This window comes from Phyllobates terribilis, unplaced genomic scaffold (genome assembly GCF_046119375.1).
Source record: "Phyllobates terribilis strain yellow unplaced genomic scaffold, ASM4611937v1 Scaffold_3__8_contigs__length_932513732, whole genome shotgun sequence".
NCBI classification, from domain to species: Eukaryota; Metazoa; Chordata; class Amphibia; order Anura; family Dendrobatidae; genus Phyllobates; species Phyllobates terribilis.
Window position 1 is genome coordinate 422292990 of NW_027362763.1, and position 25226 is coordinate 422318215.

Below are 25226 nucleotides of genomic sequence, written 5' to 3' on the forward strand. Positions count from 1 at the left end.
TAGAACATAGAGGTTTGGCTGAGACTCCCCTGGACAAACAGAGCATTGTACAGCCTTTCCAAGGCTGCTATAGAGGCAGGGAAATGTAGCCTGGAACATATGGATTTCATCAGATATGTTTGTGCAATATTTAATAAGCTGAGTTCCTTGTATAATATCCAGTTTTCTTGTACATCTGTCTTTGAACCGTGTCTTTTTAGAAGAAGACCCAATTCATGGAGCTGCTCTAATGAGCACTGCACAGGCTGCTGCTACAAATATCCAACTGCTGGAGCAGATTTCCCATCTGCAGTCACTTCATCATGCTGTAAGCTTCAATTTAGGTGCGGGGACCCCATCCTGCTGTCCTTCTAATATGGAAATCTAGACATGTCAGCTTTCCCTAGTGGGCTCAGCAAAGCTACAGAAATCATTTTATTAAATACTAAACAAAAATGTTTATTGCAACCATGTGTCTTATTAGCATACAATGTTACAAGAGGTAGGTTACTAAGTAAAAAAGGCTTCGGGGTTTATTTTGTTCCCTAAAAATGCTAAATATGGTCTACCTACCTTTAAATATATACATATAATTTTTATTTATTTATAAAAATAAATAAAAACATAATAGAATTATATATATATACATATATATATATATGTGTGTGTGTGTGTGTGTGTGTGTGTATATATATATATATATATATATATATATATATATATATATATATACACTATTAGCTTTTTTATTTATTTATATTACAAATAAGAATTATATTTATTTACATATATATATATATATATATATATATATATATATATATATATACACCCCAGACTTTATGGTGATGAGTGACATTAGTATAAATTCTCACTATATAAAATAATGCTTTATGTATGTAAAATAGCAGCTACTCGTACAAGTTGGGATTTAAGGACCAGTTTTATTTGTGATTCATAGACAGTGATCACTGCTTCTGGATCTGATGTTCTAGTCTATGCTGGCCTTCTATTACTTTAACAGCAAACCTATTTCCTGACCTAAGTTAACTTTTTCTGGCACATGTGGTGGTCTCACAGTCCCTCAGTGATATATATTGTAGAACCCTGGCTTGAGGACTCATATAAACCCTCCCATGAACCTGTATGCTGGACTGATAGAACCATATTTCACTTTAATCCTGGGTCTTGTTTACTCTCTCATTACTGGCTGGAGATCATAACTGAGGTTTTCAAGGCAAAGTCCTCTCATCAGCTCCAGGTGAATATCCCATAATGTTTGTGTGAGCATTTATGGGTTCAGGTTTTGGTGAAGGCTGCAAACTATGTAATGGCAGAGGTGATTTACAGTGTATGGTGTTTATCCAGCAAACACATCATGGTGGAAACATTCAGAGTGAGATGAGAGTGCCAAACCCTGTCCAGTAGGATGTCACTGGCCTTCTGGCAGTTCCTCTATAATCAGCCTCATGAAGGATAACTGTAGTCTTGGCTCATCTCACAGCACAATTATCCACAATAATAGGGTTAGAGCAATATTCTATCTATATCTCTATCTATCTACTACTCTATTATGTATCTATCTACAGATCTATCGTCTATCTCTGTCTACAGATCTTACCATTATATATCTCTTTATTTACAGATCTATTTATTTATCTATGTATAATCTGTCTACATATTCATCTATCTATCTATCTATCTAGCTATGTAAAAATAAAAAATAGAAGCAGCACTTGCAAAAGAAATCAGGGTGCCAAGCCTCTCAGGTGCAGACCAAGCCTTCAATAAAATTAAAAAATGGAGGCAGCACACCCATTGAAACGTTGAAAAATAGTACTATTTAATAGTCCATAATGGCAACGTTTCGGTTCTAAGTGAGAAGAATCTTTCTCAGGGCTAGGCTACTAAATAGCACTATTTTTCACCTTTTCAATTGGTGTGCTACCTCCATTTTTATTTTATCTATCTATCTATCTATCTATCTATCTATCTATATATCTATTTATCAACAGAGAATAAGAAAAATGGAGACAGCATACCAATTGAAAAAGTGAAAAACAACCCTGTGATTTCAATAGCCCATAATGGAGACGTTTAGAACCTTTTTTAAGTTCTCATCAAGAACCGAAACGTCGCTATTATGGGCTATTAAAAGCATAAGTTGTTTTCTCAATTGGTGTGCTGTGTTCATTGTTCTTATTCTGTATAGGAGTTTTGATATTTAACTTTTGCTTGTGTTGCTTCTAATTTTCTTTTTTCTAACTATCCACAGATCTATCTATTGTATATCTATCTACAGATCTATCTATCTATATCTGTCTCATATCTATCTATCTATCTATCTATCTATCTATCTATCTATCTATCTATCTATCTATCTCTTTATCTATTGACTATGTCTCTATCCTCCGATCTATCTACCAGAACATGCTGATATGTTCATAGTGTAAGTACCGATTATATAAAGAGGGGGCAGATATTTAGGAAGCATCCTCACCTCCCGGCCTTGGTGATGATCATCTCTGTCCCGATCTCATGAAAGCGCTTCCATAACTCTGCTCCCTGAAGATCCACACGAATTGCAGAGGAAGAAGTTCCCACTGGGGCACCCACCACAGGAGAAGACAGGGGGGTACTACAAGTGCCAGCTGTTGCCTTAATTCCACCATAGCCATCCTCGCTGGGTGCTGCAGGGCCATACATTGCAGAGTCAGGTCAGCACCATTCACATTCATCATGTATCATTTACACAGAAATCTTATGTTTGAGAGAAGCATCATTATTGATTGCATATTTCTACACGGGGTCCCCAAATTAAAGGCCCGGATTTGAATTTTTCATCTTTATAAATAATTCTACAGTGAAAAAATAAGTCTTTAAAAACAATTCACCCACTAAAAAAAAACAAAAGATAATATATTATTTGTAATATGGCCAAAACGAATATGTAAAATACTAATAATACCATTAACAATAGTATTAGTAGTAATAATATAGATTTATCACAGCAGAAATAAGAATATTTAATCACCTCAGGGACAACTTTTTTGTTCTGTATTTTTCTATATTTTTATTTCTATATATTTGTGACTTAAACTGATGGAAGAATTGATGCATAAAATTCTAGCAGGATCAGTTTACAAATTAGTCTGGATCGGATATCTGTATCTAAAGACATATTGAGTGATAAATTACAATAAAATATAATACACACTTATGTATTTTCAAGATGCAATTATATGGAAAGTTATAGATTTCTTTACATTTTTACATTTCATAAAGACTGGCGGTCTGAAGTTCTGTAGATTCTGGAGTGATAGCAGCATTTTCATTTATTTATCTATATTTTATGAGAAATTCCCAGAAGAACAAATCCTACTATTCTGTCAGACCGAAGCGCCATGAAGCCCCCTCTATAATATCTCCAATCTTCTTAAATAATCCCCCCAAACCAAGAATCGCACAACTGAACTCCGCAAACGGCCAGACTTTCCATCATTGTCCAGATATTTGTATCAGTGGTTTAAATAGCCCCCAAAATTGTCCTCCTGCCCCACATCTGCTGCCTGTAATTAGGAAACTATGCAGATCCATCGCCTGATAATGATAGTGCCATCATCAGCTGGTACAGGGGGTTCTGGACAACCCACCACACAGCGCAGGGCATAAGTGTGAACAGCAGCTAATGTCACCTAGATGGAAATGTGAACATGACGCTTGTCTGCGGGAGCCCGGAACCGCACAATGTAACTCATGCCTAGCCCCCTATAGCAGCAATGGGGGCCTGGATTCTAATTGATATTATATTACGTGTTAGTATATTATTATACTGGCTCGTTCAGTTTTATGTTGTTATTATAAAACTTGACTAATCACTAATAGAAAATGTGGTAATTATTATAAATTGAAATATTATTATGTGCCCTAAACTGAGATGCATGTATGTATAGGCACACACATATAGATATATACACATACATACATACAAACATATATAAATACCCACACAGACACACACATATATAGATATACACACACATACATACACACATATATAGATATACACACATACACACACCCACATATATATATATATATATATATATATGTAGACACATGCATACACGCAAACTTATATATACACACACATCAATATAGATATGTAAAATACATACACTACTATATATATGTGTGTATATATTTATGTGTGTGTAGAAGTTTGCTAGTATACATGTGTCTATATATATGTGTATATATATATATATATATACACAGATACACACACACACATATATATACATAGTCACTTGTATACGCGCAAGCTTCTACACACACATAAATACACACACACACACACACACACATATATATATATACACACACACACACACACATATATATATATATATATACATACACACATACATATATATATACATACACATAGTCACTTGTATACGCGCAAGCTTCTACACACACATAAATACACACACACACACACACATATATATATATATATATATATATATATATATATATATACATACACTCATACATATATATATACATACACATAGTCACTTGTATACGCGCAAGCTTCTACACACACATAAATACACACACACACACACACACACACATATATATATATACACACACACACACACACATATATATATATATATATATACATACACACATACATATATATATATACATACACATAGTCACTTGTATACGCGCAAGCTTCTACACACACATAAATACACACACACACACACACATATATATATATATATATATATATATATATATATATATATATACATACACTCATACATATATATATACATACACATAGTCACTTGTATACGCGCAAGCTTCTATACACCCACATGCGGACACTATGTGCACATATAGATGGCACTTACAGGGGGGCAGCATGTTGCACGCGGGGTGCTCCAGCTCAGTGACCCCCGGCTGCTCGGAGCTCTCCCTGTCCCCAGCTCCATCCTCCATCTTCCTCCTCTTCTTCTTCTTCTCTGCCCCGATCAGAGCCTCCACAGAGAAGGCGTGCGCCTTGAGGCTCATGGTGCAGGGTGACCTCCTCTTGTCTGCCATGTCTCATCTATGGAGCAGCGCTATTACACGGCACATATATATGACATGCCCCGTGTGCAGCCGGGGGAGAAGTGTAATCCAGAGCCGGGAGGTGTCTCCGCTGCTCCGGTGTCCGGTGTGTCCGGTGTGTCCGGTGGGTCCGGTGCGGCGCTCCTGCCGCTAATTGATCTTTGTAGCCTTGATCTGTCAGCGCCGGAGACCAGGAGAAAGCTGGAGACAACTTGCTCATTAGTGACAATAAAGCGGCCGGACGGGGAGGGGCCTGACATCTGTCACTCATCTTCCTTCTGACCAACCACAGCGCCACGGACTCCACAAGGGGCGGGGCTGTTACCTAATTAGGCAGCGAGGGAAGACAGATAATGGAATGGCCTAAAGTTATAGCCAACATCTACTCCCTGACAGCCCCACCCAGTAGTGCTGCCCAGACTGCTGTCTACAGCACCCTGACAGCCATCACCAGTGACTCCACTCATGCAGCTGTGTCTTCCACTCTTCTCTCATGTCATGTGCAATGCTCATCATCAATGATAGTGCTTGTCTATGTGTAATGCTCATCATCAGTGACTATTATCCATAATGCTGTGTTCTGTACTCCTATCTGTAATGCTCATCATCAGTGACTATTACCCATAATGCTGTGTTCTGTACTCCTATCTGTAATGCTCATCATCAGTGACTATTACCCATAATGCTGTGTTCTGTACTCCTATGTGTAATGCTAATCAACAGTGACTATTACCCAGAATGCTGTGTTCTGTACTCCTATGTGTAATGCTCATCATCAGTGACTATTACCCATAATGCTGTGTTCTGTACTACTATGTAAAATACTCATCATCAGTGATTTTTACCCATAATGCTGTGTTCTGTACTCCTATCTGTAATGCTCATCATCAGTGACTATTACCCATAATGCTGTGTTCTGTACTACTATGTATAATACTCATCATCAGTGATTTTTACCCATAATGCTGTGTTCTGTACTCCTATCTGTAATGCTCATCATCAGTGACTATTACCCATAATGCTGTGTTCTGTACTACTATGTATAATACGCATCATCAGTGATTATTACCCATACTGCTGTGTTCTGCACTCATATTCCTAATACTCATCATCAGTGACACTACTCATGCTGCAGAGGTTTCTACTTCTACGTGTAATGGTTATCATTAGTGATAATTTACTTTGCTGTATTCTGCACTCCAATGTGTAATGGTCATCTATGATCTTTAATCACTACTCATATAATTGTATCTAATGGTCAGCATCAGTGACTACTCATACTGCTGTGTATTGTATATTATTACACATTATACCATCTATAAGTAGATGATCCATACTATTATACCATCCATATTATTATACCATCCATACTATTATGATATCCATACTATTAAACCATTCATACGATTATACCATCTGTAAGTAGATGATCCATACTATTGTACCTTCCATATCATTATACCGTCCATACTATTATACCATGATGGATACATGATAGATAACATCTGTAAGTAGAACAACTAGCAGGAGCCTCACATGTTTTGTTACCAGGACTAGATTATATCTTCACGAACTGTCTCAGTCCCAGAGTAGAAGTAGAAGATCCAAAATCCAGCAGTATGAGATTTGTCACTGACTATGATCACCTTACCTATGATGATTATTGCACATAGGAGTACAGAACACAGCATTGTGGGTCAGAGATACTGAAGTTAACCATTACACATAGGAGTACAGAACATAGCAGTGAATTATGGAAAACATTGCCGATCATCAGTGATTTTAATATTATACTATATGCTCCTATTTCTCTGTATAAGGGTTGCTCATCTGCAGTGACTCCTCTCACAGTTATGTACTTATTCCTATATGTGTAAGAAAATCATCACATTCATGCCATCAGAAATGAGAAGTTATCTCTGAAGTACCAATGGAGGCATGTGCACATGCAGAGGGGATGAGCAGTGCAGAGGACCAGCATACTGTGCCAGGTGGCCTGAAGACATAGAGTAGGGCTGGGTGACAGATAGGACTGGGACTGAGATAGTCCTTGAAGATATCACCTAGTCCTGGTAACATAACATGTGAGGCTCCTGCTGGTTGTTCTCAGCCTGTATACAGCTATGTGCCTGTATTCTCATCCCAATTAGTCAGGTTTTCACCTAATTACAGTATAATTTTATCACAGCAGCTGAGGCTTTACCCTTCCTGTAAGTGGAAGAAGATTGCTGTTTCCAACACAGTGACTTGAATTTAGCACCTTAATAAAAAGTTAAGGCTTCCTCTTTATGGGTTGACGAGGTTTATGCTGGGAGTTGTTAAATGTGTAGAGGTGCAACGGGATGGAGGACTTCACAGCTCTCCTGACACAGCCCCCCAGTCCCCCTCACTAACAGCCCCCAGAACCTGGGGCTCTCAGCCTGTGCACACATGTGGCCCAACTCATTCCTTACCTCTTTAACTCATTCTCTGCCACACATTTGCCTCAGATATCACTTGAACGTGCAAGGATTTTGACATATTATTATTGGTTATAAATATACATATACACACACACACACACACACACACACACACACACACACACACACACACACACACACACACACACACATATATATATATATGTATATGTCAAAAAGTACTTTTTTTTATAACAATACTTCCATGTTAGTTACTACTGGAGGCGTTTTCCCTTTATCTTTTTTACATATACAACTCTTAAGCATTTATTTTTTTCATACATATATTATTAACAAATAAACCTTTCTAGTATATTGGCTTGAAACAAAGAGATAAAAGATTTAATACGGTCTACATAAACATGCATGTATGTATGTATTATAATGCTGGAAAGGGTTATAATAGTGATGTCTAATAGGCAGATTGCAGACATGTGCATTAGTTGTGCGGTACTTATAATCCAGAGAGCGAAATATAGGGGCACATTAAATCTATTTATGGGACTAGCAGAGCTGATTTGTATTTGTAGCCCCAGGGTTATTGCAGTGTGTAGAGCTCGGCATATTTCACTTCTATAATATATATTTGATTTCACTTTATAGATGTTCTCATCATCAGCTCCAACAACTGATGATTGATAACACCTCCAAAGATGATATAGTGCAGATCTATTTATGCAACTATTGTCTAAAAATGTAAAGCTGATTGGCAACATGATTGTGGCTATATATAAGGAATAATTGTAATAATAAACCTGTAGATTTCGAAAACACATAACAAAAATATTCAGAATTTTGTACATTAATCAAATTTACATCAATTAATAAATGAATGATAGGGAAATTACACTCATGTAGCGTTCTGGGTAACTTACATATAATGCAAAAGATTATCATCAAATATACAAATACACTACCACATGCGCCTGCTAGAAAGCCCAGTATAAACCCAGTATAAACCCAGTATAAACCCAGTATAAACCCAGTATAAACCCGGTATAAACCCAGTATAAACCCAGTATAAACCCAGTATAAACCCAGTATAAACCCAGTATAAGCCCAGTATAAACCCAGTATAAACCCAGTATAAACCCAGTATAAACCCAGTATAAACCCAGTATAAACCCAGTATAAACCCAGTATAAACCCGGTATAAACCTGGATACAACTGTTCTGCTGCTCTGCAAGATCATTCCCGACTTCACAGCACATTACAAACACAGACATGGAGGAATTTCTTATTACCATGTGCTATGCATATATATATATATATATATATATATATATATATATATATATATATATATATACTGTATATATATATATAATATTTTTATATTACAATGTGATATATATATATATGTATACATAATATTTTCATATTACAATGTTCTATATATATATATGTGTATGTAAATGTATTTACACACACTATATATAATAGTTATCTATGTAAATATATATATACATATATATCTATTATATAGAGTTGTATGTGTATATATATTATAGTAAAAGACTATCTATGATCAGTAGTAGCAATAATAACAATAATAATATTTATCATGCAGCATTGCATTATTTATCTTTTCCTATGGTAGTTATTATTAGTAGAAATGATTGTTTTTACTGGTGGCAGAAATATTAATGTAATCAATCCTAGGTAGGAACCAGTAGAAGTAGCAGCTGATCGATATTATTTGTATTACTATAAATAGTAGTATTAGTAGTAATTGTAGAAGTTATACAAAATACTTTTTTTTTTATATTTTACTTTTAATCATAACATTATTAAGCTCTAAGTGTTGGTTAATATTTTGGACTAATATTATTGGAAAATGACTTTTAATAGCAATAAAAGATTATTATAATTAGCAACATTCGTAGTAGGTGAGATTGATTATTAGCAGTAGTAGTAGCAGTAAAAGTAGTAATACTACTACTACTACTACTACTACTACTACTACTACTACTACTAATAATAATAGTGAAAAATCTTATAATTTTTGCTGTAGTCTGTTACTGTTAATTCCAGTATTAGGTATAATTGATTATCATCATCACTACTGACACTATTCCAAGTAAACTTCCTATCACCCCATTAGCGGCACCTGTGCTGGGTCTTCTCTCAGTAATTGCTGTCAGTGACTCCATTGTTTCCTCACATTATATTCTGATGAGAATATCAGATCGTTTCCTCTGAGGAACATGAGGACATTATTGTCCAGTGCTGGAGATACATCCAGCAGTCAGAGTCATAACAATTGCTCCCCTCCAGAATCTCCAGCCCCTCAGCACAGAGAAGGCTATACTAATTGTCACAATGATAGGGGTTGAGTCATTTATCTTCCTGACTATAAATAATATCCACAGGTTCTCCCTGTGTGGAGTATTAGGTGTCAGTCATTCTGAATATAGCCTGCCCAGCCTCTTGGACATAGGGTGCAGCCTGGTGCCCACTACCATGGCAAGTGACCCTGAGGCAGAAGCTGCCATGCAGTAGATGCCGCCTGCCTTTCGCTGTGCAGATGAAGAAGAAGGTTAAAATGACAATATAAAATATGATAAAGAAATAGTGTGAACTACATGTCCCAGTATGTCATGAAAATGTAAACTGCGATGACATATTAACTTTCGGACTAGTGGATTCTCCTATAGAACCAGAGGTTTCAGACTACTGTGCTAAAACTAGTCAAGCCTTTTATATCTCTACAGTTAATGCACAACTTAACTATATATAAATATATAAATAATGTATATATATGCATATATATGTGTATATCTAAACAAACACATAAACACATATATGTATATATATAAATACACATGTAGATATATGTATATGATTAATTTATGTAGTAATAAAAAAAATATATTATTACTGCATAAATTATATATATACATATGTACATATATCTACATGTATATATATATATATACACATATATATGAGTTTTATATATACATATATATGTACACACACACACATATATATATATATATATATATATATATATATATATATTTAAAGCCCTTTATATTGTGATACCTATAGCAGAGTTCTGATATTAACATATTTCCATAACTTGTATTTGCAGCTTGATCTACAGACTTTCAGGTCACAGTTCGCTTATGGATGTGTCTTATCTTTTTGGAGAGCTTACAGACCTATCCCACTGATCACTATGTGGGGTTAATGGTCTGTAGCACGAGTGTCATAGTGGTATCACTACAGTGGCTGCACAAGTCATAACATTCTTGTACTATGACTAAAGGATCACTACAGATCACAGCCCTGTGACAGCCATCATAGCTCCCTAAGAACATAACCTGACAATGATCCACTCACCACCCAGCACATCATATGCCAGATCAGCCCAGGGATGAGGTTACCCACTTATGTGGAAGTAACTACCCAGAAAAAAACATCAATTCTGGTACAAGAGAGGATTGTGCCACGAGATTAAAAAAGACATACAATCCTATGGAAACAACCGACAAATATGTTCATCTAATAGTCTGCAATCTTAAATTCACTAATGTACATCTATAACTATTACAATATTTATGTATTATGTTCATTAGGCATTAATCATGGACAGATCATAAGGTGTGATCTCAGTCAAAGCCTCTTCTGGGATCACTTTTGGTGAAATTAAACTTGAAGGAATTAATAAAAAAAAATCAAATCACCACTATGCTGGACATAGATCTCCTGAAGCATTAGTAAGTTGGAACTTTTTGGGCTTGATTCACACACACAGCCTTTTTTAGAGTATTAACTGTAATTTTTACAACATTTTAAGCTACATGTTATTCAAATCTACAGGGAAATAAAAATCACAGTGCAAACTGATTTCGCTTGCACCACTGTTGTTGTCTGCGCCATATTGCCATATTTCAGAGACAGCATGATCTTGGTCTGACTTTTTTTTTAAGTGTTTTTCAAATGCTTCAAAAACAAAGGACACCTGACAGATTGACACTAAAAGCTCCACATGTCATGAAATAATACCAAAAAATGTAAGTTTTATTTTGGTTGAATTCAAACCCAGCATTTTATAGTGATTTTATTATTTTTTTTTTTACTGAAATTTTCTTTTGGTCACTGATGTTAGATGTTACTATAAAGTTTATAGCAAGCGATTGAAAAGTCTACCCATACAATATTTTCATTTTTTGCTGTTTTGATGCTGTTTTTGGAGTTTGTGACAGTATTTTAAAAACAAAGCATGCTGACATTTTTTTCCCTAGCATTTTCCCCCAATAGAACTTCCATAGAACTTGAAAAATGAAGTAAAAATATATATATTTTTAAATATTATAAAATACACCACCCATATCGCTTGTAAAAAATACTATGGAAAATGTTTTAAAAAAAGTCCATTTTTAACAAGTGTTCAAAAATGCTGTAAGAATTGTGTGCGTAAAGTATCCCCAAAAAAGCTTTTATTAATGCATTTGAAATAAAACACTGTGCGTAGAAGGCCTAAAGGTTTCCACATGGACTTGCTTTGAAGAATCCACTAATAAATATAAAATCAATCTGTTTAATAAAACTCTGTGCTCAGATAATTCGAATCAGAATAAATTCTTCATCGGAAAATACTCACTTAGGTCCTTTGGGCAAATTGTACCATCATCTGTAAAATGATAGCTCCACTAATATATAAAGCTAATAGTTCAGATATATTTTTATAAGATTTATATCTAATTTTATACTGGTTCTGTTTATAATGTTATCGTTATATATATAATTATTGAGTTACAAGTGTAAAGTTTGGTGTTCAAATAATACAGTTATAATATATCTAATGATAATGATATAGCTGTAACATGTCATTATGAAGTTACAGGTTTAATACATAGGATTATCAAGGTAGAGCTATAATATATTTAATCATCAAGTTCCAGCTAATAGATGGGATTATATATACAAGTATAACATATATGATCATATAACATATAATCATATAACATATATCATATGAACATATAATTGCCAGCTTATTATTATTATATGATTACAAAGATACTGTTGCAATGTGTCCATACAAATAGCTACTATGATATATGTGAATGTTACATTTATAATGTATGCTAGTTACAAGATTCCAAAATATCTTACTATATTTTTACAGCTACATATTATGTCAGTAGAAAATTTACAGCTACAATACTCTAATATTTTGTGCAATATAATACAATTTACTGTATGAGATTATAAAGTTACAGCATGTTCCATTTTGAATATTTTCTAAATTATTGAATGTCAAATAAATTACTAAATATACCTGAATGTGTGTATATATATATATTCATAAATTATTTATTTGCTTTTTTTAAATTCTCATTATCATTGCTAGGGATCAGTTAATATGCTACTATTAACCAAGGCAGAGAAGAACAGTATTTAGTCCTATCAATATCCTTTCATGGCATTAATATGTTACTATTATCTGCATGGCTAGGTTAGTATTTCGTGGCAGTTTCCCCCATTAATTCCTCTAGTATGGCAGTGCACACTGTTATTTCCCAGGGGCGGCAGCAGAGTAGAGGTAGAGGTCTGGTCAATTATCTGTACATTTGTCAGCTGGGATCATGTCCTTTCTCCAGCAAAAGAGACATCAGGACACCAATCGCAGCAGCAAATGTGAGCAGTTTGCTTAACAAATGGTTGTGCTGATAAGGGGATGCTCTCATAGGAACAACTGGGACAATGTTTACTATAGGAATAATAATACACCCAAAATGTTAGGGGCATTGACACTTTTTAACAGTATGCTTATTGTTGTTTCACAAAACAAAGTGATAAATTGCCAACGCATCTAATATTTTCTTTATTTAATACAATCAACTTTGCTCATGATAATACATTAGGCTAGGGTCACACCAGCGTATTTTCTCTCATCCGAGAGAATCTTTCTGTGATTAAACTCTTATCAGCGTCTGATCAGAGTGTGATCATAGTTTGATCTGATTTTCTCAGATGTGGAGAAGATATAAAAAAAAGTCTCCATCTTCTCCATTCTGTCAGTCCATGAAACTCACACCGCACATGGATGTCATCCGAGTGCAGTCCAATGTTTTCCACGGACTCATTGACTTCCATGGCCAAGTGCGATCCGAGTATCGAATGCAAATCGCACATGCTGTCATTTTTTCTTGGACAAGCTCTGACCAAGGTAAAAATCGGACATGTGCACGGCCCCATGGACTAACATTGGTCCGAGTGTGATCTGATGTTTTGTCGGATCACACTTGGACCGAAAATACAGTCATCTACACGAGCCCTTACTAAAATGAATTATCATAATTGATCAGACGTGTTATATTCCATTTTTTATTAGGGGCCACTACTTTTATTTTAAATGAGAAAAAAATAGCCCTTCATATAAAGGATTTACATCTGCATATTGTTGAGAAGAAACTTAAAAAATATCTATGTTCATACAGGTAATGGTATGAAATGAATCCTGTTTTTTTAATGTTTGGGAGTAGTTATAGGAGGTAAAAGTAGGTCAAAATATAATAACATATTTGTTTGGGTCAAATAATATTTAATACATAACTCATTTGTCAGTTTGTACTGCATAATTATCCGTATATTTAGACACTGCCACAGTTTTGTAGCAGATTTTAGTGAAAATGACATATTAGATAATAAATCTTATGAATTTTTTTTGGACAAACTGCTGCCAAAGAGCCTCAAATTACAGTCATAAAGACATTATGCAACAAAAGCTAATGTGGTTGTTGTTGCTCAATTTTTTTGCATTGTTTAAAGTTTAGTTTTTTATTAATTTTCTCACTTACATAGCACCATAAATTCCACAGTGCTTTACAGACATTATCAGCACTGTCCCCATTGGGGCTCACAATCTACATTCCCTATCATTATGTCTTTGGAGTGTGGGAAGAAACTGGAGAACCCAGAGGAAACCCAAGCAAACATGCGTAGAACATACAAACCCCTTGCAGATGTTGTCCTTGGTGGGATTTGAACCCAGGACCCCAGCACTGCAAGGCTGCAGTGCTAACCACTGAGCCACTGTGCATTTACCCTGCATTATTATAGTGAATGGACATTCCTTGCGCTCTTTTATCCATAATCATGCAGTGTACACAGGCTGCTAATCATCTGACAAAGTAGTAAAAAAGACTTGTACTCAGTAGCTATGGTGGTGCTGGCCGGATTGGAAGTAGTTCCAAATAATCAGGTAGAAGACAAACAGCCGCACTTGCAGGAGTTTGTGAATAATGTTCATTTAAAGCGCAGCCAGCGCATGCTGAACTTTACACATGGTATCCCTGAGGCCTGAAGACAAATACCCTGTTGGTGCTACCAGGCTACCCATTCTCTGATTGCCACATTCACCACTGCCAACACACACACGCTCTCTCACATGCTATCTCCCTGAGGCTACATGCCCTATTTGGGATACCAGACTACCCCAGCTGTATAAAAGCCTTATTAGATGACAATTTAACCTAATATTGCGATTTTGAAAAAGATCCAGGCTCGGGTCGAAACATTGAGAAACAGTCGCTTTACCCGCCGTTTTGTTATACCAATCACTGTGCTGAATTATTTTCTAAACAATAAAAACCGAACATTATTCACAAACTGCTGCAAGTGCGGCTGTTTGTCTTCTACCCAATCATCTGACAAATGCATAAAATACTCGATCGTCAGGTGACATTATCTTTTGGTTTGTTTAAAAAATCCTCATTCTCAACAGCACATCGTCCTGTGTAAACAAGACATGTGCTGCCGAGAACAACGGCAACCTATGCTCACAGAACAATCTATTACTGATAATTCACTACATATAGTAAATGAGGCCCGTTTGTGTATTAGACGACTGCTGATAAGCAAAGAAGTAACTGATTGGCAGTCGTTTAGTGCCACAAGTTGGGTGATGTAAACCAATCCATAAAGTGCATTACACGGCATGATTATTGTGAACGAGCGTTCCTAGGAATGCTTGTTTCATCATATTAATGTAGTTTAAATGGGCTGATAATCATCCGATCAAAAAGCTCACTCGTTTGGGGACATGATCTATTGGTTTGTCCCAAAACAGGATCCGTAAACAGGACCTGTGTTACGAAGAACAATGGCAACTTATGTGCACTGAATGATCTACATCAGTACGCATCCGAAGCACGGATGGCCTGTATACATGGGCTATTATAAAAAAAGCCGACCGACAAACATCTTGCCGGTGTGCAGTCGTTTAATGCTGCGCAGTGTCAAATTCTTCCTTTGGAGGGCGCTTTTTCAGAATCAGTTTTCTTGTACCTCAACTGATCATGACTGAAGTCAAAACGGCATCAGTTGTCATCCAGCCATTTTACCCTTGAAGGTTCAAGCACAATAACTGATGCACCGGATGAATAGGGGCAACCTCATAGGGAACTATGGTATCAGTCTGCACATCAGTTGCCCCTCAACATTTTTGTAGCATGCTGGAAGGAAATAAAAGTTTTGTTGTGTGTTTTGACATTTTCAGAAATGTGAAGATTTAGAGACACCACAATAAAAAGGATATTGCCACTATTGTAAGTGATGAATGTTGCTAGGATATAACACCACTTACTGATCATGGGAGCCCAACTGCAGAGACCCTCAGAAATCCTTCACAGTTCCAGCACTTTATAATGGTCCAATTTGCCTTTTGTACATAGAACTACAACCAACCTCATTCCTTGCACAGAGGGTTGCCTTGAATTGGGATATGCCAAGAAGAAGCAAAAGGGACCTTGATCATCTATCTTGTGATTGGTGGGAATGCTAGAGGTCAGACCTACACTAATCACAATGTTATGGCAATTTTTTATCGCAATTTCATACAGAAACATATGGAGCATTTCTGTCAGAATGATACAAAATTGTAAAATGGTCTATTAAATATCGTAGTACAGTGGTATTCTCTCATAAAAGCGTTACCTCTGTTGTCCACAAAGAATGAAAAACATCATGTCCATGGAGTCCAGTTGTAAAAATGAGCAAGTGAGGTATAAAACACTTGTGACTTTTGGGTTTATTTTACTCATTGATATAGCACCATCATATTCCACAGCAATTTACAGACATCAATGCTGTCCTTATTGGCTCTCATATTCTAAATTCCCTATCAGTATGTCTTTCAAATTGGGAGGAGAACCCGGAGGAAACCCATGCAATCACGGGGAGAACATACAAACTCCTTGCAGATGTTGTCCTTGGTGGGATTTGAACCCAGGACCCCAGTGCTGCAAGACTGCAGCGCTAAACACTGACACACCAAACTGCAAGCCCTGGACACTTTAATGGGTATGATTACAAAAATCATATATTAATACAGTTGGCAGATCTAGAGCCATCATGAGAAGTTAAAATGTTGATTAATTGTATTCATTTTTATTATATATGCATTTTGTTACAAAGGTAAAGAAATAACAGTAGTATAATATGGAAATTAGAATCTTGTATAGAAGGCAACAGTTTCAAGTCACACTCACTAGCGTATATTTAGATTTTGGAATAGCCATTAAAAATTCTGATAACCGAATAATCACTTTCATTATTTGCTCTCTTTACATTTTTTGTTAAAATTTTCCAATTAATGGGTCTGAGAATATTAATATTCTTAATAAACCGTCAAAAAATAATACATATGTTAGGATGAAAACTAATTTAAATTGTTTCTGCTTCAGGTTTTGAAAAACACTTAGTAAAATAAAAGTGCACGTGACTTCTTTGAAGCAACTCCTGATGGAAAATGCTCCAAACTAGGTACTGCCCAATGTAAAAGTTGGAAAACAACACTTTAGCTAAAAAAAACTCTGCAGAAACTCTTCAAAACTACTTCACAAAATGAGAAACTCCTCAACAAACTCCTTAAAGAAAGAACGTTTCCTAAATATGTTTCCACTAAAAGAGTCATCTGTTTTGTCAGTCTCATAAAACCTCCATGTAATGTTAGCTTTGGTGTGGTTTTCTTTTGCCTATCCCATTTCTGTGTGCCAATCAGATGTCTCCGGACTTTCGTTTCCTGCCAACTATTTACATTATTAGGCTAGGGTCAGACGACCATATATTCTCTCATCTGACAGATTTGGGTTGAGTTTGCAAATCACACTGAACAAACTCTGATCAGAGTTTCAGAGCATGAACATAGTGTGATCTGATTTTCTCGGATGAGGAGAAGATGGAGAAAAAAAATTCTCCATCTTCTCCATTGTTGTCAGTCCATGGAAATCGGATTTTGAATAGCATAACGTTGATCCGGGTGTGATAAGATGTTTAGTCAGACTAAAAATACGCTTGTCTGCACCTGCCCTTTCTGCAGCTGTTTTTTTATAACTACAGGCAGGAAACAGGACTACAGGCTTCTGTAAAGATAATTTATCAATAACTAATACTCCTGCAGTACACTGAATGTTCTACAGCTATATTGACTATAACATGTGATATCAATACTTATTGTTAATACTTTGATTTTACTTATTAGTTAATATTTTTATGCGTGCCTATGTCCTAAAAATACTATCTAATGTAATTCTTTTTTATAGAATGTTATCAAACCAATCCTGTTAACAAAAACGAGAGAGAAATACTTAAAAAATACTGCCAAAATTCAGTGCCAAATTAGTGATTTCATACATAAAAAAACCATAATATTTGACATTTTTTCTTAAAGGGGACCTGTCATGTAAAATAACGCTATTAAGCTGCAGGTTACACTGTTCAACAAGGTTTTTGCTTCCTGCATGAAATTGGGTGAATCTTATCGGAATTGTCATGCTGAGTTCAGAAATAACTTCAGAATTGCTCTATCACGTAATATTTTTGAGAAAAATGCAATTATATGTATCAATTGAATACTGTCAAATTCGTAGTGGCTTGTAGTATTCCAAATGCAAAAGTCAGCAACAAGTTTAGAAATGTTTTGCCATTGATTTTCGTTTCTAATCACTGTCCGATGATTCATGGACAAAATTCCAACAATAGTCACCCAGCATCGAGGGACTCCACCTCCCATGGTACATTTTCTTCATCTGGGAAATGTCTTGATGAAACCTTCCACCATGTTCATCACTTACAGCGCCAAGGTTTGGTGGGAAAAAGTCAATGTGTGAATGAAGGAAATGTATTTTAAGTGACACGTTGCACTTCATTGACTTGTAAGCCTGAAGATGACTTTCAACCTGTTCTTCCATAGATATCGAAGGGTAGACATTGCCATTGTGTAGCAAGACAGCCTTCAAACTTAAGACCAAAGAATCAATGAACAGTCGCCATTCCCTTGGGTCATGATCAACTCCAAGGACAGAAAACAATCCAGTAATATCACTGCAAAAAGTGAGACTGTCAGCTTGACTGAAATATTTGGTCAAATCTTCATGACGACTGCGAAATACTGAAATTTTTGTACCTGACTTCAACAGATTCCACCCTTGCAACCTTGATCCAAGAAGTTCTGCCTGACTCTTTGATAAACCCAAATCTCTGACCAGATCATTGAGTCTTGGTTGAGATATTAAACGTGGAGCAGATGATATTGATGGTTTGAAATCTGAATCAGCAGCAGCTTCCATCTCTAATGAATCAACCGTCATTTCATCGTCATCTTCTATTCTCTACACCGGCAGTGGTTTTGGAACTGGCAGACTTTCATCGTGCGCCACTCGTCTAATTGCAGAAGCAAGGTTGGGACATACAATAGACCTCCTGTTCTTAGAAGAAAAAACGGATACATTCATCATGCAGAAGTAACAATCGGTTATATGGTCCTTCTGCTCCCTCTAGATCATTGGAATGGAAAACGGCACCAATGGTCGCACACCCTTCAGCCAAGACCTCAAACTCATAGCGCAAGATGATTAGCATATACGAGGAGCCCATGCTCTGTCTTGTTCACCAATTTTGCATCCAAAATATAACTCATATGCCTTCTTAACAACTGCAGTTATACTCCTTTTCTGGGCTTTAAGGGTATAATCTCCACATATATAACAAAAGCGGTCACTGCTATTGCAACATTGACGTGACATTCTGCAACTCGTTACTTATTAAACAGTTTTGCTCCTTATGAAATTTTGTGCAAAACAGAGGAAACACATGAGGACTACAGCGTCGTTACTGCTGCTATTATATAATGCTACTTGGAAATAGACCAAAGTCTGACAGTTGTGTCTGGGCATGCCTGAGAGTGCATAACTAATGCAATGCATGATTGGACAGGGCTTAAGTGCTGTATATTATAATAAAGAAAGTCCATATTATGAATTTCATTGGTTATTTCTACCAAAAATACAGTTCTGAAATAAAAAGTTTAATATACAGTAAGTGGCAATTTATTATGCACTATGTACAGTCCTTATCATTATAATCTTAAAATGAAAATATCTCGGAAATGGTACGTGCTACAGAAATGCTGATTATATTTCAGAAATCAGCACCTCAAAACACATAAAGATAACATATTTTAAAACAGGAAACAGAAAAAAAGTTAAAATTTGTTGACCAGTGTTATTAGTGTTATTTTACATGACAGGTTCCCTTTAAATATAAACTTATATTTTTTTATTCAGTGCTTTTTTTAATTTTAAGTGTTCATTCACATAAAAAAAACTTGACAGCTCTATTGCACTACTTGAGGCCATGATAAGGCCATATATGAACATAGATGAGCCTCTGTATGCAGCTCCGCTTGTGTAGCGCCCCGAGGGTTCGGCCGCTACAGGGGTATTGCACCTCTGCCAGAGGTGTGGTATTCCACTCCCAGGTAAGGATGGAGTATGGACCAGGGCTCAGTTAGCAGCATGCACCACACACACCCCATTTCCGAGGGACAGCTCAACGGTGCTCCCACTAGACAGAAGTGCAGGCACGACCGACTATGTCCCTGGCTGGAGTGGGGAGGGGGGTGGAACACCCAGTGCTGTAGGGGCAGATAGGGGTTGGTTCCTGAGCGTAGGAAGGAGCCCATTGGTTGCTGGTCTCCTGGGCTCATGGTCAGAGGGAGGTATAAAAGGTGGGCACCGTCTTAGCTCTGGGGAAGTTCAGTCTGTTCAGTCAGTGAGAGGAGAAGACCGGGAGTGGAGGCTCTGTAGGAGCTCCACTCAGGAGCGGGCCTAGAGAGAGGCCGAGGAAGAGAGAGTGGAAGAGAGAGAGAGGAGGTGAAAGGGAGCTGTGATTACGTCTCATCCCAACTCCACGAGAAAGGAACAGAAAGGAACAGGAAGGAACAGAAAAGGAGAAGAAGAGACAGAGAAACAAAAGGGCTCAGGAACAAGAAGGTGGAAGGGACCCTAAGAACCCACGAGAATACAGGGTGAAGGGTCAGGCAGATTAAGGGTGCCGGATCCCAAGTTGGTGTAGGAGAAACTACCCTCAGCCAAAGACCGGACGTCGTGATCATTTATTGGTGCGACACCTCATCAAACCTGCTAGGAAGGCACCATATAGGACAGCGGAGAACGGGGCCCACGTTTACCCGCACAAGTCCGCGGCAGCTGGACAAAAGTGGGTCACTGGTGAGGCAGGCCAGAGAAAGGAAAGAAGGGGGTCCTGTGTCATATTCCTGAGCTGCCTGGGAGTTGACCGAGCCCCTCACCTGGTGGACGCAGCATGGCTCGGGCGGTCACTACCTGTACAGAAGTGACCCGGAGTACCTGAACTGTGAGTAAAAGACATTGGACTGCAGTACGTTGTCTGTGTGCTTTTTCGCTCCTCCAGCACTAACGGTACTAGGACTCTCACCACCATCACTCCCACCATCCACTACACTGCCCTGGGGCCGGACTCTTCCCGTGGGGAGTCACACCATCCCAGCTGCATACATCATCGGCCCCAGCGGTCTGCCCTGCAGCGGCGGTTCCTAATAACCGCAATCCACGGGTGGCGTAGTCGGACATTATCTAAAACATCTAAAAGACTGCCACTGGTCTGACCACCCTGAGCCACGGGACCGGGTCGCCACTACTACCCCCATCGTCTCCCTGCTGCCCGGTTCCGAGTGCCCCACGGCTCAGGGGGCGAGTCACTTGCACTATCTAGAAGAGTAGAGACGGCATGCTGCCGATTATCAGTTCCTTTATATTGTAATAGACTTTGACATTTCTGTGTCAATTAGCTCTTACTAATTGCAACATTGAACACCTTTATGCGGACAATGCAGGAAAGCAGCTTGTGTTTCCAATATGGCTATACACAGTGAATTATTTAAGCAAAAAAAATAAATAAAATATTTAAAAAAGAACAAATCTATAAATTCCCTTCTGCATAAAAATGGAAATTTCAGCAAGGTGAATCCTTAAAATGGTAATCTATTGTGTATTAAAAGAATCCAGAAAAAAATCCAAATCCAACACCAATAAAAAATCCGACACATTTCAGACACAGTCCTTACTCATTGCAATGAGTATGGACTAAAGGCCCCGTCACACTTAGCGACGCTGTAACGATCCCGACAACGATACGACCTGTCAGGGATCGTTGCTGCGTCGCTATGTGGTCGCTGGTGAGCTGTCAAACAGGCAGGCTCACCAGCGATCAGGGGAGCAGCGATATCGTGGAAAGAATCTTTCCACGATGTCCTGCTCCTGGTTACGAGCCTGCTGAAGCAGGAGCAGGCTGGTAACCATGATAAACATCGGGTTACTAGGGGCACATGCGCACCTAGTAACCCGTTGTTTATCATGGTTACCACTCTGCTACGGTGAGCGGGAGGTTACCACTCACTTTAGCAGGCTCGTAACCATGATAAACATGATAAACAGCGGGTTACTAAGTGCGCGTGTGCCCCTAGTGACCCGATGTTTATCATGGTTACCAGCCTGATCGCTGCTCCCGCTGGTCACACACAGCGATGTGTGCTGACCAGCGGGAGGGCAACAACCAAAAAATGGTCCAGGACACTTTGCAGCTATCAGCGACCTCACAGCAGGGGCCTGATCGCTGCAAAGTGTCACACATAGCGACATCGCTGGTGAGGTCGCTGTTCCGTCACCAAAACTGTGACACAGCAGCGATCTCGCTAGCGATCTCGCTATGTGAGACGGGGGCTTAAGTCTTAAATGCTTCTGCTTTTCCATTGGTGTTGGATTTTTTCTGACTCTTTTCTATATAAAATAAATTACCATTTTAAGTATTCACCTTGCTGGAACTTCCATTTTTTTATCCATGACTTGCTACTCAACAAGGATTCTGTGCAATTTGGATTTTCATTCTCTCAGGTGAGCTGACCTTCCCTTGGTTCTTTGTTCACATTCCTTCCAAATACTTACATTCATTTACTAAAACTAGAATAAGATCAGCAGAACTAGTGACTACAAGCAACATGGAAACAACAAACTGTAGTAGAGAAAAAAGCAGATCTGGTGCTCAGTACTATAGATGCATGTTCAATTCTGGCAAAAAAGTACAGCAAGTACAACTCTATCTAGACCCCATCAGCCACCTACATACGATTTTTGGTCTGATAACAACTGTATTCTTTCAGTCACCCAGAGTCCTCCCAATTAGGAGTTTTGATTTTACAATGCCCAGATTCTAGTTGCTGGTTTCTTTAGCATGTGTATCGGCAATAAGGGTATTTTAGGAATATACCAGGAATAAACCAGAAGAGACCAGAAGGAAACACTAAGCACTGTTTACCACATTTTTCCAGCTTTTCTTTGAATTTACTCCTATCCTTTCATTATGCTTGCATATGCTCTTACAGTTTTTGCTCCACTAATCCTCACTCTCCTTTGCTATCGCCAAATCCCAGCACCCTCTAACCAAATAATCATTTCTCCTTCCCTCTTATCTCCCCACCTGACCTCATCTGCTGACCTGCTCCTCAACCTCAAATCTATCCTACTAAAACATAAAACAAGCCGGCTATTCGCCTTCTCTCACCTCCTCTCCCTCTCTCTGCTTCTCCTCACTGCTGGTGACATATCTCCCAATCCCGGACCCCCACCGCTGCTTCTTCCCACTTATTCCCCATCCTATCGCTCCAAACCAAAAATTAACTACCGCAACCTCTGCTACCTAAAACCCATCCCCCTGACGCCCAACCACCTGCTCCCTTTCTCTGTAGAAATCTGAAATGCCCGCTCTGTCTGCAATAAGCGCCATGCAATTCATGACCTCTTTACCTCCCAGAATTTCTCCTTCCTGGGCCTCACCGAAACATGGCTGACACCCTCTGACACTGCCTCCCCTGCTGCGGCGTTCTACGGCGGCCTTCCCTCCGCTTCACCCACACTCCTCACCCTGGCAACAGACATGGTGGAGGAGTGGGTCTTCTCCTTTCTAACAACTGCACTTTTAACCCAATCCCACCTCTACCCTCCCTTATTCTCCCTTCTTTTGAAATCCACTCTGTCTGCATCTACTCTCCCTCCAACCTCCAAGTTGCCATAATATACTGATCTCTGGGCCCGGTCACTACATTTATTGACCAATTCTCCACCTGGCTTCTTCACTTTCTCGCTGCTGACATTCACACCATCATCATGGGCGTCTGCAACATCTCTATTGACACCCACCAGTCAGCAGCCTTCAAACTCCTGTCACTTACTTCATCTTTTTGACTTACTCAGTGGTTCTTGTCAGCAACCCACACAGACGGACATACATTAGACTTTATCTTCACCCGTCTCTGCTCCTTATCTAACCTCACAACCTCCCCTCTCCCCCTATATGACCACCATCTACTAATTTTCTCATCCCTGTCCTCCTCTCCTGTCACCCATGTCGAGCATCTAGCACACCCCCGCAGAAACCTCGCACATCTAGACACTCACACATTCTCTGACTCTACTCTACCACTTGCATACATATCTTCACTCCACGGAACAGACAGCGCCACTGCCTTCTACAATGCCACTCTCGTATCAGCTATTGATGCGGTCACCCCTCTCATGCATGGCAGTGTGTGACAAATCAATAGACAGCCCTGGCACAACAACCTCACTAAAATGCTTTGGCAAGTGTCCATGGTTGCGGAGCGGCATTGGAAGAAAACACATTCACAAAATGACTTTACTGCATTGAAACATGCAACACTCACTTTCAAATCAGCCCTCACCTCTGCTAAACAGACCTACTTCACAACCCTCATACAGGTGCATCTCACTAAATTAGAATATCATCAAAAAGTTAATTTATTTCAGTTCTTCAATACAAAAAGTGAAACTCATATATTATATAGAGTCATTACAAACAGAGTGATCTATTTCAAGTGTTTATTTCTGTTAATGTTGATGATTATGGCTTACAGACAATGAAAACACAAAAGTCATTATCTCAGTAAATTAGAATACTTTATAACAGCAGCTTGAAAAATGTTTTTAAAATGTTGGCCTACTGAAATGTATGTTCAGTAAATGCACTCAATACTTATTTGGGGCTCCTTTTGCATCAATTGCTGCAACAATGCGGCGTGGCATAGAGGCGATCAGCCTGTGGCACTACTGAGGTGTTATGAAAGCCGAGGTTGCTTTGATAGCAGCCTTCAACTCATCTGTTTTGTTGGGTCTGGTGTCTCTCATCTTCCTCTTGACAATACACCCATAGATTCTCTATGGGGTTAACATCAGGTGAGTTTGCTGGCCAATCAAGCACAGGGATACTGTTGTTTTTAAACCAGGTATTGGTACTTTTGGCAG

The 25226-nt window shown here is 38.1% G+C and overlaps 1 protein-coding gene across 2 annotated transcripts in view; it reads right to left on the reverse strand.

Annotated features, from left to right (window-relative positions):
* The window catches only part of TBX18 (T-box transcription factor 18), a 57729-nt gene extending 52380 nt beyond the window's left edge, over positions 1 to 5349 (reverse strand). For both annotated transcript variants that reach the window (XM_073673155.1, XM_073673154.1), the window contains exons 1-2: positions 4914 to 5349; positions 2480 to 2669 (exon numbers count right to left, since the gene is read on the reverse strand). In XM_073673155.1, the coding sequence (XP_073529256.1) occupies positions 2480 to 2669; positions 4914 to 5103 (380 nt within the window). In that variant the 5' untranslated portion in view covers positions 5104 to 5349. The remainder of the gene's footprint in view (positions 1 to 2479; positions 2670 to 4913) is intronic.
* Positions 5350 to 25226: the final 19877 nt, after the last annotated feature.